Genomic DNA, 17,139 nt, shown 5'->3' with positions numbered 1-17,139 from the left:
CTCTCGCTGCTCACAGCAGCCCGGGTGGCGCCCCTCACCCCCAAGTTTGCCTGTGCCAGGGCCGAGGACGCCGGTCACGCAGCGACCTCCCGGCCCAGGCAGTGCCGCTTCTCCCGCCGCGGCTCGGGGGAAGGAGCCTGGTGGCCATGAGGCGAGGGCGAAGGCAGCGGCTGATCCCGGCATGCCGCGCGGCACGGCCAGCGCCCGCCGGGAGCTGTAGTCCGCCGGGGGAGGCGGAGCCCTGGCGGGGCGGCCGCGGAGACTACAACTCCCGGCAGCCCTTGCGGTTTGTTTTCCTTCAAACGGGGCCCAGGCCTGCCGCGCGCCTCCCGTGCCCGGCCCCGCCCCTTCGGTCGCGGCGCGCGGGTCCCGCCGTGTCCCGCCGCGGCCACCGTCGCCGAGCCCCGCCCCCTCCCCCCCGCTCCCAGCCCTTTGACCCCGTTGTTATGTCGGGCCCGAGCCGCCGCCGCCGCCTCCCGTAGCGCCCGGAGCCGCCCCCGCCTCGCGCCCCGCCCGCCCCGCGCGCCCGCCGCCCGCCCGCCCCGCCCCCGCCGCCGCCGCCGCCCGCCCGCCGCCCGCCCGCGCGCCTAACGGTCAGCGCCCGCCGCGCCGCCGCCCCGCGCGGGAGGAGGATGAAGGAGATGAAGCAGCGGAGGAAGAAGGAGCGCACGTGGGCCGAGGCTGCCCGCCTGGTGAGGCGGGGGGGGGGGGGTCGCCACACCGCCCCGCCGGCCGCCCCGCCGCGGTGGGCCTGGGGCGGGCCCCGGGGAGGGGGCGCGGGGGCTCTGCCGGGCCCTGAGGGGCCTCCCCGGCCCGGGGGCTCGGCTCGCCGCCGGCTCCCGCCCCTCCTCGAGTAACGGGGCCGGCGGCGCCGCCCGCGGTGGGGTACGGGGCGGGGGTGGGCGCTGCGCCCGGGCGGCGCGAAGCCGGGGGCCGGGTCTGGCCGGGGGCGGTGGCGGTGTCGCCGGTGCCCCCTCCCCCCCCCTCCCCGGGTCCCGCGGCCGGGAGTCTCCGGGCTGCTGCGGCCGGTGTCTCCTCCCCGGTTGTTCTCCTTCCCGAGCCGGGTGGGAAGGAGAAGACCCCGGGGTGGGGGGCGGGGAGCCCTGCGGTGCGGGGCTGTGGCGGGTCCCGGGACGGGCTCTCGGGGAGGCGCCGTCCCGCAGCGGTAGCGGTTCGGTATTTGCTGCCTCGGTTGTTGCCCGCAGCCCGGCATGGGCAGGGCTGGGGCCGCTCTCGGTGGGGAACGGTTCGTTTTCTTCTTTTCAGATGACTTCAGGCTCAGTGGGAGGAACTGGAGCCTCCGGGGAGAGGCCTGGCCTGAAGTCTGGGCTGTGCTGCTGTCAAAACTTTCTGGTTTAATTACTGAGGTTGCAGGTTTCTTCCGTGCACCAACAATGCCCAAAACACAGCGGTGTGAGCGGCGTGCGTTCGGCTGCCTGTACCCGCGGCCGTGCTGAGCCTGGGGGTTGGCACCACCGCGCTCAGACGGTATTTTGTCACTTCTGGGTTTAGGAGATGTCGCTGCGGGTATGTCTTAGTCCTTTTGTCTTTGCAAATCTATTTGTTGAAGGCTTAAACTTACAAAGCCAGGTTTGCTTTGATGGTGTTCGTGTAGGTCTGTTGGAACACCACTGTCATTTGACCATCGCAGTGGGAGAAAGATAATTTCTCTCTGCAAAACATTTAGGTGAGGTCTGTCTCAAATCCAATGTATAAATATAAGAAGAAAAATAATTTCAGTGTTTTTCGGATAGCGAGTGTGAAGTAGTCAGTAATTTTATTTAAGGGTTGCATTTGGAGGCGTTTAGGCTTGTTGTTTGTCACAGGGTGCCAGTGGTCACCAGGTTCTGTGGCTGGCTGGAAGGAGCTCGCTCTCCTTGGCCTCTGCCTAGGAGCTACTCTCTTCACAACTTGGCGAAGCAGATCTGTGCCAGTACATGGAGGAAGGGATGATCTGTCTGTGGCCAGCATGAACACAGCTCTGTGGTTTCCTCCCTGTAGTCCTGTCAGTGGTACTTGACTTGTGAGGATATGGGTGTCCTTGCTATGTAGCATATGGACATCTACAGAAAGAGATTTTTAGGGCTTGAGGGTGTTTTGTTTCTTTGTTTTTTCTTCTGCATGTGTGTTTATTTGGTTTTTGCCTGGCCAGGTTATGTATTGGAGCACATAAACATTCAGAAGGAACAAAATGGATGAGTCCAGCTGAGACTCGTGTCTGGTATTGAGGGTTTTTAAGTTAGATCTTGGTGCTCCTTCTGAGTAAGATTTGTTTGGCTATCAAAGTGTTTTCCTACTACTTGCCAAGAGGAAACCTAATCAGACAAGCATCTATCTTCCATCAACTTGCATAATCTTTTGTGTGTAAATTATAGTATTTTAGACCCACATGACTTTGCTTGAAAAACTGGAAAAGGACATAACCCAGCCACTGTAGAACTTCACTGCAGGAACCTGGTGCTCTAGTACTTCATCATGCATTTCTCTTTGAGATTCTGGTTCTGTGAGCCAAGCGCATCGCTGCAGGTGGCAGGGATGCTTTGCTGGTAGGTGGTATGATGCTTTGCTGGGCAGAGGCAGTGCTAGGTGACCTTGCACAAAAGCACCTTGTTCAAATGTCCTGCACTCTAACAGGTAAAAAAAAAAAAAAAATCCATATTTATAGGCCTGCCCAAAGCAGCACATGAGATTGACTCTAAAGCTGTCTAAAACACTTCCTCACCCTTGTGTGATGGGAGAAGGATCTCTTCACACAGTTCCTCTCACCTGTCTTTTGGCCAGAACCTCAAGCACAGTGGGTGCATGAGATGTCTAAGCCTCAACAGCATCTCAGAGCCATTGATGAACCAGAAATAGAACGATCTCATACTAGATTATCCACTTAGAGAGACCTTCAGTTGCGTAGCTACACTTCCAGCTTGCAGGACTGATTGTAAATCCACTAAAAATAGATCTTTATTTAACACTAGTCTTACACGTGCTCCCTGTCAAAATGCTTTCAATTTTCCTTTCTGATGTGCACTATTATATTTTGTATTCCTCTCGATGTTTCTGAGAATCACAGGAAAAAATGCTTTTCAGTATTGCTGCTCCTACAGAGCTAATACTATGCACGTTCCATAAAATAAGCCTTTAAAGATTCGTTTGAACACCCAGAGCCATGGGACTATTCAACAAGTGCTGTCAGAGCTAGATGCCTAGTAAATTAATTGGAGGAGTGATGTAAACTTCCATAATTAGGGACAGAGGAACCCTTGACTGTTATAAGTAGTGAAGGGGAAAAAAAAATCTTTTTGGGGGTAAGGAATGACTAATGTTAAGTTGTAGGTCCTGGTGGAAGGTTGATGTGGCACTGGCAGTGTGAGGATGGAGGGTCAGTGCTGGAGACTGGGCTTTGGTGGCTAAAGCTGCAGGATCTGCTCTCCTCCAGTTCTTCCGTTAAGCAGTCTGTACACTTAATATAGCTGTTGATTGGAAATTGTTCCTGAGTGTAGATTCTTTTATCTTTATGTAAATTCTCGTTCATGCTCAGTTTTAGGCTGTGTATTTTGCTTGCTGTGTCTGTTGCTTGAGAGAGGTTTTATAAGCTGTGAAGAATTCCCTTATTTTTCAGAACAGGCGTGTTCCATTTTGTGGATGTTGCACTTGGCTCTGGAGTGATGTGTTTCCCCTTGTCAGCTGTCTGCTCCTTTGGAGTGACGAGGGGTGACAGTTCACAAGGAAGGCATGGAAAGATCGTAACCTATGGAGGCTTTTTGATTAGCAGAGGAAAAAGTGCAATGGAGCTGTATTGACTCGGAATTAAAATTGTTTACTCTCTGAATATGGTTTATCACTTTCTTTGATCTTTTCTTTAAACTCCTTGTGTTTTCATTGTGTTTTGTCTCACGTTATGCAGTTCTCAAATTTCCATCCCCTACCAAGTTAGCACCACATCTGAAAAATACATGTTGGGTGGATACGATTTAAGAAACTCCTTTTGTCACAAAATATAGCCGAAGTGCAGAACTCAGAACTACAGCAGTGACACGAGTTGGGTTTTTCTTTACTTGTGGAGGTTGGAAATGGTATGGAGACGCAAATGGTGCCCTGCACAATTTTTTTTTTTTTTGCAAATGTCCTGTTCATGCGACTCCAGAAGGCAGACGGGGGGCTTTGTGCCTTGCCACTGCGCTTCAGTGACTCAGTTCTAGATGTTGCTGATACAAATGAGGTGTTTGGGTTCCTGCACTGGCTTTTCATGCAAGTCAAACTGAAAGACAGCATCATGTTGCTGACTCCTCTAAAGCATGATTCCAAATGAAATCATGATTATGCATCATTGTGGCCATTACGTGTGGGGAATTTAGACCACAGTTACGATCAAAAAGTTTCCGACTGAATACCCATTGCTACTTTTCCTGGATGTTTCAGGCCACGTCCTGTGCCTGTATTGCAGTCTATTTGCTCGATCAGACCCAGAGGTCTGTTGAGTTCAGCGTCTTTTGCATTCCGAGAGCAGCACTGTCTGCTTCAATGGAAGGCGCAGGAGACGGCGTGTGTTAGGCAGCTGTAGGGTAATCTGCTCCCAAAGAAACATCGTGGTTTACATCTACTGCAGCTTATTTTTGTTCATTGTTTCCTGTTTATGTGGGTAATCTTCTTATCCACAGAAATGTCCAGTCCTCTTTTTGAATCCTTGAGTTCTTGCTTTTAGATGTTTTGGAGCAGTAAGTTCCACAGGCTTTAAAAAAAAAAAAAAAAAAGTAATAGACTCTTTAGATCTTCGCATATAAGTGGCAATTCTGTTCTTCATATAATATATGAAAGGATGGGTTGTTATTTATTGTATTGCCTTTTTAATGTCTGATTTTACTCATTTTCTTTCAAAGGCAAGCAGTCCAAATCTTTTTAGTGTCTTTACCCATAATTTTTTTCCACATCCTTTGCTGTTATTGTTGTCCTCTTCTGAATTCTGTCTTTCTCTGACAAGAATTCTGACTCTTACCTGTGGTACCCTTCTTGATGGAGTGAAGATGAAATGAATGCAGTAATCCAAGGAAGGTACGCTATTGAATTATATAGTTGTACAGTAATATTTTTATTGCCAGAAAAATACTGGATGCTTTATTGAGAGGTAGGAGGGTATATGGCAGGGAGAACATTCTACATCATTAAAGGTAGCTAACCACTGTAGAGTTTTGAAGGTTGTATGTGGCAGCAGCCCAGTCTAATGCATATTGAAGTCTGTGGTAAAGCTTCCACTGGCTTTCATGCTATGGGGTGATGGCCAAATTCTGCCGCTTTTTCTCTCCTTCATGTTTGTATTTCAGGTAATTAGGGACCAGGTTAAGGTAAGCCTTTTGTGATGTTTACCATGATTGAATCTTGAGGTAGCCTGAAATTTTTAGTGCGTGTCTTTTGCAGATGAATAAAGTTTTAAGAGGCGTATTATTGGATCTGAACCGCAGCTTATGGAGTAGTTCTGTGAATGCAGAAGCAAATTCTGTAATGACACGTGGTCTTTCTGTCTTTTCAGGTGCTGGAAAATTACTCTGATGCTCCTATGACCCCAAAACAGATTCTGCAGGTCATAGAAGCTGAAGGACTAAAGGAAATGAGGTTAGTATTGATGATCTTGTCTAAAACATAGTGTGGAGCATGGGGGAGGCTGCATATGAAGGCTTGTGTTGCTTCATGCAATTCTGCCTCATCTCCAGCCCACTTTTCTTCTTTCTTTTTTCTCTTTCCAGCATGTTTTTTCTTTGACAATAACTGGAAGCTGTTCTTGGATTTTTTGATAACAGTGTCCCCTTCATCCACCTATTGCAAAATAAATGCCTATTGCAGATCAGACTCCTGCATTGTGTTGTACTTACCACTTACTTGTATGGTTCTCTCTCCCAGTAGTTTCTGCTATTGTGACTGTAGTTTGAGAACAGTTTAAGTTTTGTCTCCTCTGATGTTTCCTTTCTAGAGCAGACATTATGTTTTAGGACACTCAAAAATGTCATCTTTATTTTATATTACTAAATATCACGGTGCTTCTGCTCAGATTTTCGAGCACTGTGATAACATGGCTCACACTGTTGTGTGACATTGTACAAAGGAGATGCCCATCTTAATGTGGGTTTCATACGGAAAAGAAGCTGATATGGAGCCTGAAAAATGACAGGAGTGGGAGACTCTTTTCCTTGGTTAAGTTACTGTGAACTTCCATCTGTTTCTGTGACAGCAGTAGAAGAGAAATACAGAGTGTCTTGCAAATCAAAGTAGGTAACCGTGATAGTCCAAATGCCTCAGTTAGTGCTGCATGGAAAAAAAAGAAAAAAAAGTTTGACTACCAGTGACAGAAAAAGCAGTCTCTTTTGGCTGCAGCCCATTGATTGACTTCTGGGGAATCCAGCTGCATGGACTGTTTCTAGTCCTGATTCCCGCTCACCTTGATTGTGTGGACTGTTTTCCACCATGATGTTTGCGTTCCCTGAACCTGTACTTCACCCAGCTACAGAAAGTAAACAAATTTCTTCTGGGACCTAACAACTCAAAATGTTAGCTTGTTTCTGCTCTTTATTTGTGTCTGAAATCAGGAAACAGCTGGGATGGTTTAATAGTGAAATTCGGTGATGTGTACAGAGGTGTCATGCGTAGGAGTTGCCATTGTTTGGAGAGGGACGATGCCGGTGTGTGTTGCTGCATCGATATCAGAGCTGTTAGAACGCCCACCTGCCACTGGTGATCTTGCCGAGGAGATCTTCACTGGTTTGGGTATGGGCAGTGGTTTTACAGCTCTGAGTAGAATTCAGGCAGGCTTTTAATGAGGACCTTCATGTATCTTTGTTTTAATCAATACTCTGCATCTTTCTTGCATCAGTCCTTTTACTTGAGCAGATAGTTGAAGATCTACGTGCATAGGCTGTTCTCTACTAAAGGTAATAGCAGGTCTCTTTTTCACACATATAAATTTTCTTGGTGCTTTCCCAGTTTTGACAAGTGACCAGTCACAGTACATAACTAAAGACCAGACTTTGGAGAAGATGTCAATTTAAGTCCCACAGAGCTAAATCATTTATTTAAAGATCGGTCTTTTTCCCTAGGGATATCTGCTTTTCCTTCCCCGGTCGTTAATTCTCTGCTTTAAGACAAGACTCTTTTCTTCAGAACGTAATTGTTCACAGAATAAAGGCGGTGATCCTGCCTAGCTAAATACACTGCAGACTTTGCTGGTACTTGTACAGAAGCCCTTCCTGAAACTCCATTTCCTGAAGGAAATAGCTTTGTGGCTCAAGATGTTTTTCCCTTTGAATCAATACTGAGCCAGTGTTCCCTGGTTTGGGGGTAACGCTGGTCTGTCGGGAGAGCCGTGTTCCTTACGGGTGGCAATAGCAGTCTTGTGCGGCTGATGCTTGAGCCAGGACACTTGGGCCCAGCACCATTGCTGAGTTCTAGCTCCTAGGAGAGTTTTAACTGTTGGGGTTTTTTTCATTTTGGGAAAAACTACTTGTTTTGCCAATCTAAGAAAGTGCGCTCTGCGGCTGGTTAGCGCGCTGGGAGTGCTCTGTTTAACACAGAAGGGAAAACACTGTCTAACAGGATGGAAGGCTGGAAATTTTTTTCATAGTATCTAAAAGTGGTACAGGGTAATTTTGTCTGTTGCCAAGGCTTGTGGAGAAACGTCCAAAAAACAAACACATTCAGAGTAGAAACAGAAATTGCTCTTACGTTCTCAATTTGAGAATGATTTTCTTTGAAATACTTTGTCTCAATGCAGTTTTCAGTTTCAGTTTTAACAATAATGAAATCGATACTGCTTTAATGACTCTTCCAGGTAAGTTTCTGCCTGTACATGTGTGATGTATTGGAAAACACGAGATTACGTGGCACAGAAGTTCCATCAGTGTGAGCGTAGGATGGCTTTAACCAGGAGTTATGTAGGACTTGACAAATTAGTACGTCAGACCTTTTATATCTAACTCTGCTGGTGCAGTTTTATCTGCGACATGTCAGGAAAGACATTCCAGAAACATGTATGTCTACAATTTATGCTGGTTTTGTTTCCATCTTTCTACTGCTGAATAAATTTGGGGTTTTCTTGTAAAATCAATCCAACTCTGAAAGTTTCAAGCAGAGAAAGGGAGGAAACACGTAATTAAAATTAGAAACATTTTAAAATGGCTGAGAGTAACTTTAACATTTCCAGGCATAAAATTTCCTGTTTTCTGCCGATTGCTTTGCTTCGCTGTGATCTGTTGAGGGTGATGTGGAGGTCAAAAAAGAAAACTGGCAATACTGTTCTGACTGAAGTGCCCATCCCATAAAGTTAACGAGCATCATCTCTGTTCCCCTCAGTCAGCTAAACGACGCCCATTTAAACAGATCTTTCAGGCTGTTTTCTTGATAGGGCTGTTTCTTAAAACTTAATTGTTTTCTGCCTTTCTGTGTTTCAGTGGCACTTCTCCCCTAGCCTGCCTCAATGCCATGCTCCATTCCAATTCAAGGGGAGGTGATGGACTCTTCTACAAACTGCCTGGACGCATCAGCCTTTTCACGCTCAAGGTAAATGCCAAGTTCCTGCTCTCAGTTGAGGGCCGAGGTGCGAGTTCTGCTTGTTATGCACAGCCAAGTGTTAAACTGTCACTGAGCATCATATGAGCTGAATGTGCTGCGTGTGAGATCGTCATGTGAAAGAGTGTCTGGAATTCATTATTTCCTTAGAGCTTGTACCTTTCAGCTATATTCAGTCATATATGATAAATTCCTTTTAAAACTCCCTATTTCTTGAATTGCACAAGCAAGATAAATCCTCTTATTCTAGTACTTGGTGTCCAGCTCAGGTGGCTGCTTATCAAAACAGTTCTATTCACGCCTTTTCTGCCAGCCACAAGGAAACACAGCCAACCAATAAATTAAGTTGGTCTGAAAGCTTGTAGCTACAAGTAAAATCTTGATAGGAAAATGTATATTCATTCTTCTGGTTGTTTATTTTGTGTTCTGCTGCATTCTGTGTATATTTAGCATCACCATTTTCCTCAGATCTTGAGGTCTCTCTGGAACGCTTTTTATTTTTAGTCTATTGTCCCAGTAATCTTAAATGTTGAAAATGTTTCTGGTCTTAGGCTTTTCTTTTGCATTGTTTTGTACTGTTGGATTCCTTGGATTCCCTGATAAATATCAGCTTGATAGACAACAGGTATCTTGGCTATTTCATTTGTATCTTTTCTTTCTGCTGTCAGAAGATTTTGTTGAATTACCATATTTTGCTGACAATAGATGGAATTGAAAAGGCTTTGATTATACGAGTAGTAAATACACCTCTTAAGGTTACTATCTTAGTTGGCTACTCTGTTGCCTATTCTTTTGCAGAAAGAATGAGATATTTTTTATTAGAAACCGCTTGCTTGCAGAAAAGTGTGACAAATTATTAACCTTATGTATTTTGAATATGTTTGAGTTACTCGTCTAGGAGGTGTCTGTGAAGTGTGCTAATAGTTCTAATGACTTCTGTTCCACTATGAGCCCAAATATACTTAAAAATGTCTTTCTGCATCAAGGATTAAAATAGGGAAGATAAAAAAAATTAAGCATAAAAACTACATTCACTAAACTGTCTGTTCCCATTGGTTTAAGTCGTAGTGGTTGGGAAGGAGGGCTGTAGCCATCCCAGTTCTGTTTGCCCGTTTAGAAGGATGCCTTGCAGTGGTCTCGGAATCTGTCTGTGCCCGAAGGGGAGGAGCTGGAGGATACAGCAGATGCAGAAAGTTGCGAGTCCAATGAAGCAAGCACTGTGAGTGGTGATAATGATGGTAAGTGTCTAATGACGTTAATCTTGAACTGTAGAATCTATTCTGTGTCTGACTGAGTGCCTGCCTCTTTCAGTGTCTCTTGATGAAACCTCCTCTAATGCCTCGTGTTCCACTGAATCTCAGAGCAAGGGACCCGCTGCTACTAGAGAGGGCTACAGAACCGCTTCCCAGGTAGGAAAAAGTGGGACTAAGGGGAAGTGTGAAGCCTCTCAAGGGGAGCTTTCATTACTGTGGGATAGTTGGGTGAGTGTGACGGGGACTAGTTGTGCACAGGTGACTCAGAGTTATGGGGCTGTCTCCTTCAGTGAGGAGTTTGCAGTATGGGGAGGGATCATGTACAGGAAGGTAATTTTGAATTCTCTGCTATGCCTGTATAATTATTATTTGTAATGACACCCGAAGATTTACCTAGGAGCTCGTTCTTTAGCTGGGAAACCTGCTGCTTAGAAGATTATTTTACCCCTCTGTAATGTCTTGTTCTGGTTTCTTTCTGGACTGCAGACAACCAAACAAAAGAAAAAGACTGGTGTAATGCTGCCACGTGTTGTCTTAACACCACTGAAAGTAAATGGGGCACACATGGAGTCTGCCTCTGGTGAGCATTGTTTTTGTTTTGGTGGTATTCTAATGACTGCATATACGGCTTTTAATCAGTAGTCCATAGTTATCTGTAAGTTTGCCTGAGGATTTCTTTAACACACTTGGTGAGAATGCATGTGACTGTAGAGTGGTGTATACGTTTAACTCCACCAAAATAGTTGGTAACTGGGCAATACCCTATAGTAGTGGATCTGTTATTAGCAGATAATTCTTGTATGTTAAACCACTCTCCGAATTGGACTTCTGCTGTTCTTTGTATATTTGTATGGAATTGTTTTGCTTTCAGGCTTCACGGGAAGGCATGCTGATGGGGAGAGCAGTAGTAGCACATCCAGCAGCAGCAGCAGCTCTTTGGCCCTGTGCAAAGCCACCTTGCGTAGCAGAACGGAAATAAACAGGGATCCTCCGCAGCTTCTGAGAGGTATCCGAAAGCCCACAGCTGGTAGGTGCTTCTGATTTAAAGTTAGAAGAATAATTGGCCATAAAAGCAGGCAATGTTGAAGTCCATGTGTATCTGAGAAAAGAACACTGAGGTTCTCTTCCTTCAGAAGGCATATGATGATTTTGAGGCTTGCAAGCTGGACCTTCCTTCCTGAACATTAGTGAGACAATTGTGCAACAGTTTGCCTCCTCTGAAGAGCGGCATTGAGAATTGTACCTGAATGACAGAAATGTGACCTCATATCAGAATTCCAGATGCATGCTTATTAATTAGTGTGTTTGAGAGTCTTTCTTCATACTTGAATACTACAATCTTTTCTCATTTTTGCTGTGGTAGTTTGACATGAATTTCTTGCCTGTAATGCTGAAATACTTCTATAGAATGTTTATTTTGTCTGTCCTTAAACTACAGGGCAAATGAAACGAAACAGGGGTGAGGATATTGACTTTGAAACACCTGGTTCCATTCTTGTCAATACAAACCTGCGAGCTCTGATAAACTCCAGAACCTTTAATGCGCTCCCATCTCACTTCCAGCAGCAGCTTCTTCACCTCCTTCCTGAAGTTGATAGACAGGTATGAGGATGCTTGGGGTGTTTTCCATTACCGCATTGCCTCTTGCTTGCAGAATGGCTGGAGCAAATGTTTTCTGTTTCTCCTGGGTCTGTCCCATTAGGTTGGGGCTGATGGGCTGATGCGTCTCAGTGGCAGTGCTCTGAATAATGAATTCTTCACCCATGCTGCGCAGAGCTGGAGAGAACGACTAGCTGATGGTGAGTAGGTTTTGCTTTCCTAGGTGGCTGGAGAATAAGTACTCATTTTATGGGATTTTTTTGTTTTTCTTTTACAGTTTATGAATAAGAATTTAGTCCAGCTTTGCAGTGTATCTGGCTATGTTGCCCTCAACTTTCCTTTGGTTTTGTTGGGGTTTTTTTTCCCTTTAAAATCAAAGATGTGTTTTGCTTTTGTGCCATGGGACCTTCTGAACAAAATGGTGGAGGTGTAAAGTAGTGCTAGACTTATCTTTCCTTAAATAGTGGCCTATGTCTGGTAAAGTATGATTTATTTTCACATTCACTTGAGGCTGTGTGACCATTGTCCTTAAGGAGTTACAGGCAGCACATGGATCCATAGTAAAGTGGAGAGCAGGGCGATAACAGAAAATCTTTCCTTCATATATATAGCTACTGTGCTACACTACACTGTTAAAACACAAAAGGTTGCATTTGCAGAATCAGTTTTGTTTGGAACTGAATTTCAGTCTCTTGCTTCCATGTAGGTGAATTCACCCATGAGATGCAAGTTCGAATTCGGCAGGAGATGGAAAAGGAAAAGAGAGTGGAGCAGTGGAAAGAGAAGTTCTTTGAGGACTATTATGGACAAAAGTGAGAAATCTTACCTCATCTATCCTGTTTTATCTGCGTGTGTGTGTGCAGGTGGCAGTGTGGTTTTGCTTGTGGATACCTGAGATGATGCAGCATAAACTCCTTGAAAAATACAGGTTGTGGGGTGAATCACTCAGGCTGTTGTTCCAGGGAAATCCTTAGTGGAATTGACTGGATCACAGCAGAATTTTGTAGCCCGTCTGTTTTGTTTCCACGACAAGTTGATATTACTTGTTTTCCGTCACAAATCTTTACATGTTCTTATTTTTCTCGTTCCCTGTGATAGTAATGTGGGATAGCAAATGTATAGGTTATCTCGTTGCATATTGACTTGAAGAGGTTTTGATCGGTAAATATGTTCGTATGTATAGTGGTGACGGTACAGCTTTAAGTAAAAGGTGAAATGCTTAAATTAGGATGGGCTTTTAGCTGGTTTTTATATTTCACTCATAGGTTGGGCTTGACCCAAGAAGAATCGCAGGAGCAGAGTTTGGTGCAAGAAGATGCTGAGAACAGGACAGGACTGTCTGTTAAAGGAGAAGCAAGACTGCCACGCGGTCCTTCTACACGGCAGAGGGATGGGCACTTCAAGAAACGCTCCCGGGCCGACCTGCGATGCAGAGCCAGGAGGAGCCTGTACAAATTGCGTGAACCTGAGCAAACGGAGGCTTCCAAAGAGACTGCTTCTGTGGGACCAGATTCCTCTCTTCATAAAGAGACAAAGCCTGAGAAAGACCTGAAGAAAGACAATCTGATGAGCCCTTCGGCTGCAGTACCGAAGCCAGAGAGTTCAGAATTACACCTCTCTCCAGAGACTTCCAAGTCACACAGTAAATCAGAAGATCTGTCGTTGGCAGCTGCAAACAGAATTCCCAGTTTGCCCCAGGAGAACTCTGCTCGGGAGTCCAAGGACCAGAAGAGGAAATCCTTTGAGGAGGCTGCCTCTGCATCCTTCCCCGAAAAGAAGCCCCGGCTTGAAGATCGTCAGTCCTTTCGTAACACAATTGAAAGTGTTCACCCAGAAAAGCCACAGCCTACTAAAGAGGAGCCAAAAGTCCCACCCATCCGGGTAGGAAAGAGAATTATAGCTGCTTGGTATCTCAGGGCTGTCATGCTCAGTAGCATCAAAACATTATTAAAATGTCAAGTGTTGTCATCTTAAGAGAAGAAGTGGAAGGGTTTCGTTGGTAGCGCGGGCTAAGTACATCTGATTACCACAGTTTACTATCTTATTTAGACAGGCAAAGAATGGAAAATCATTCCAAGGTCTTTGCACAAGAGCACGGGGTAACCTTGACTTACTCTGTTAGTTTGCATTTCTGTGGATACAGAAATTGCTTTTCCTGAAACTAGCTGACTTGCAAAAGAGACCTTCGAATCATATTCTTTATCCTGTGTAGTTTCTTAGTTCCTTTCCTTTGAGGCAGAATCCTAGTATTCTTTCTGACTTATCCCGTTTTGATTAGAGGTATCCATCTTGTTAGCTTCAGGGTAGTCGTCCTGATGTAAAGGAGACCATTTTGATTTCTGAAGATCTGAATGAAAATCACTTATTTTGTGTTTGTCTCCTGGCTCTGGTAAAACAATGTTAATATTAAGTGAGCTTTACGTATCACATGACAGAGCGCATAAGCAGAGGTTACAGGGAGCACGCTACTTCTCTGTCAAAATTCAGTTTTAAGTTGGAATTTTAAATTTTTGTTGAATTCTTGTGATGAGAATTGTGATGAACAGATGCTAATAAAATGTGTTTCACTATCTGAAAATGGTCCAGTGTTAGAACTAATTGCTTTTCCCTTTCTTTCAGATTCAACTTTCACGTATTAAACCACCCTGGGTGGTTAAAGGTCAGCCCGCTTACCAGATATGCCCCAGGATCATCCCCAACACGGAGCCCTCCAGCCGGGGCAGGACTGGGGCCAGAACACTCGCAGACATTAAAGCCCGTGCTTTGCAAGCCCGAGCCCAGCGAGAAGCTGCTACAGCCGCCATCGGAGGTGGGGGTGGCCCGGGTGGAGGGAGAAACACCGATGAAGGAGGTGGTGGAGGAGAATCCAGCAGCCATACAGAGCACAGGAGATCAAAGAGAACTCATGGAAAGCGTTCGTCAGATCTACAACGAACACAATTACTGTCGTCTCTCCATCTGAATGGAGAAAAGGCTAACTCTGAGGTGGCTGCTCAGGAGGCTAACGTGAATTCCTTCCTCTCTTCAAGACAAGACCCCTCCTCTTCAAAGAGCGAGGGAAGTGGTGTTCTGGAATGCACTGCAGGCGCTAGCTCAGGGGAAGCTCACCCTGGTGATGGTTCACCTAGAATGCAGTTCTGTGATGCTTTGACTGGGTCATCCTTAGACAATGCAACTTCTGAGAGGCAGGAGGAGAGCCCTGAGCAGCTCCTCTGTGACCCAAGGACCGAAACCCCATCTTGTGTTGCATCACAGGAGAGGCAAAGTACAAAACTGAAACGCGTGGTTCCTCTGGTAAACGGTCTGTCTTGTTCTCAGGTGCAGGGAGCTGTTGCTGGTCCTATGGGAGACAGGCTTTTGTCAGAGCTCAAAGATGTTAGTGCTTCTGCCATACAGCTGGATTATTGTTCTGACGTAAAGCAAAATTCCTCCAGTTGTCCTGCTCTTCTGCCAGAATTGTCACCAGGTGCTAAAGAATGCCATGAGCCAGAAATGGTATCTAGATTTAGATTTAATGGCTCTGAAACGTTTGTGGAAAAATGCGTTGCTGATAGCGATAGCTCCAAAACAGTGATTACTGGAGCGGAGAAAGCAGTCCCTGCACTGTGCAACTTCTCACACCTGCAGGCAGAGAAGGAGAGTGATGGAAAACTAAGTCATGAAGAACAGAATACAGAGTCTGTGGCAAAACCCTCTTTACACGATGGCTTTATTTCTCAGAATAGGATAGATACCTCTGAAAAACTGCAGCTGAGGGAGAGGTGCCCCAGAACAGAATCAGAAAACGCACATCAGCTGCCGAGAGAGACTCAAGAATTCAAGACAAATAGAGATGATGAAATACAGAGCACACACAGTGAAACAACAGATACCGCTTCAGATTTTGAAGGTGACATAGCTGATGAGAATGCAGAGATGGATGGATGTTTTGGAAGTGTCAGCTGTAGGGAGGTGGCTGAGAGAGACTCCTCCTGCCACGGCAGCACTGAGAGATGTGGTAGGATTAGATCAAAATCATCTGTGGAAACAGATAGTCTGGCCTATGTTGTGGACTTCCCTGCAGTGGCAGTGATGAGCACTGCACCCCCATCTCAGAGATGGGGACCACATGCACCATTGCCCCAGAAATCCGAGCGGCCGACGGGTTCTGCTCGGCCTGTATCCTCTGTTGAAACCAGCAACCCTTTGGTGATGCAGCTGCTTAAGGGGAACCTTCCACTGGAAGAAGTTCTCCCAGTATCTCACGCTAACATCAAGCTGGAAATTACACAGCCACCGCTGGACAAGCAGTCAGAAAGCCTCTCACTGCAAATGGAGAGAGGCAGCAGTTGCTATTTTGGCAAAGAATCTTCTCCGGATGTAGGAATAAATACGAGCACCCTAAGCAGGAGTGATGACTTCCACTCAGTGAGATCTTCCTTAGATCCCCAGGAGAAGTGTGGATCGGGGGCAGTGTTGCCTAGAGCAGAGGATGTGGAGGATCAGTCTGTTCCAGAAAAACATTCCAAAGCTGGTTTGACTTTAAGCTGTCAAGACCAACTGGCAAATGTGGCAAGTGCCTCACAGAAGCCTGAAGATCTGGACCCTCGGGAAAGAACATTTTCTTCCTGTAGCTTTGAGGAGCAAAAGGAGTTGTCCAAGGTCCATCGGGTGCCACAGCATAACCCATTGACAAGTGTCATCACAAATAAAAGTCCAGAGAAGCTGAATGCCTCTACAGAGCCTCGGTTTTTATCTCCATCTATAACTTCTCCTGGTCCGAATCAGACAGGAGGTGCATCGGTCAATAAAAATTATGTTGGGGTTCAAGGCAAAAAACTCTTTGGTTCTGGTTTTCCTTGCAACCCTAGTGTTAGACTGCATCACTCCAGGGCTTTGGATCAAGTTTCAGCCATGGGAACCTTGTCCCCCAGCAAACAGATTCCTCTGAACAAGAGCTGTGCATCAGGAGAAGGAATGCCAGCTGCAAGGGAAGAATGGACTTCAAAGCAGCACACCGACACTCTGGGAGGAATAAAAAATGAGAATGCGTTGGCATGCGGCAGCCCGGCCAAGAGTAATGCAGAGAACCGGAAGGATGCAGCACAAAACCCTGTGGAGCTGACTGAGCATTTGCAAAATGTTCCACTGGTTATGGACTTGCCATTTTTTAAGTTTTCAAGGGAACCAGGAAAAGGACACAATCACCCTTTGGAGCCTTCTTCCATACCCTCTCAGCTCAATATCAAGCAAGCATTTTATGGGAAGCTTTCTAAGCTGCAGCTTAATTCCACCAGCTTTAATTATTCATCTAACACTCCAGCTTTTCCCAGAAGTCTTGCTGGAAGCATGATGCAGCTAACCCACAAAGCGAACTTTGCTGCAAACCATAATACATCCCTGTCTGTGCAGATGTTTGCTGATAGCAGCAGTGTTGACGAGATATCGTTCAAGTGCTCGTGCAGCCTTAAAGCCATGATCATGTGTAAAGGCTGTGGGGCATTTTGTCACGATGACTGTATAGGACCCTCTAAGCTTTGTGTATTGTGCCTTGTGGTGAGATAATAAATTATGGCCATGGGACAAATTGTATATTCAGTGTGTGTATTTTGATAACTGATCCTAAAAACCTGTACACAAAATACTATTCTGTTTATAGTAGAAATGTTATTACACTTTGTTTTGGTGAGGAAAGTTGACTTGCCTTCCCACTGAAATCTACAGTGCAAAACCCTTTCTTGCTCACGGTTACACTCCAGTCTCG

At 45.8% G+C, this 17,139-nt stretch overlaps 1 protein-coding gene across 4 annotated transcripts; it reads left to right on the top strand.

Annotated features, from left to right (window-relative positions):
- The first annotated feature begins 460 nt into the window (after positions 1-460).
- ASXL1 (ASXL transcriptional regulator 1) lies at positions 461-16,962 on the top strand. 4 transcript variants are annotated; one of them, XM_054845471.1, is made up of 12 exons: positions 461-692; positions 5,519-5,601; positions 8,427-8,535; positions 9,665-9,782; positions 9,856-9,953; positions 10,284-10,377; positions 10,669-10,824; positions 11,236-11,399; positions 11,500-11,596; positions 12,103-12,208; positions 12,662-13,277; positions 14,016-16,962. In XM_054845471.1, the coding sequence occupies exons 1-12, from the start codon at positions 633-635 to the stop codon at positions 16,938-16,940; spliced, it is 4,626 nt and encodes a 1,541-aa protein (XP_054701446.1). In that variant the 5' UTR covers positions 461-632; the 3' UTR covers positions 16,941-16,962. The 4 variants fall into 4 exon arrangements, with proteins under 4 accessions (XP_054701446.1, XP_054701445.1, XP_054701447.1 ...); XM_054845470.1 differs by having other exon boundaries at positions 462-692; positions 9,662-9,782; XM_054845472.1 differs by lacking the exon at positions 461-692 and adding an exon at positions 1,059-1,527 and having other exon boundaries at positions 9,662-9,782.
- The last annotated feature ends 177 nt before the right edge of the window (positions 16,963-17,139 follow it).

The sequence above is a fragment of the Grus americana genome, chromosome 17, assembly GCF_028858705.1.
Source record: "Grus americana isolate bGruAme1 chromosome 17, bGruAme1.mat, whole genome shotgun sequence".
Taxonomy (NCBI): domain Eukaryota; kingdom Metazoa; phylum Chordata; class Aves; order Gruiformes; family Gruidae; genus Grus; species Grus americana.
The sequence above is the reverse complement of the archived record's forward strand: the minus strand, read 5'-3'. Positions and strand labels throughout refer to the sequence as shown.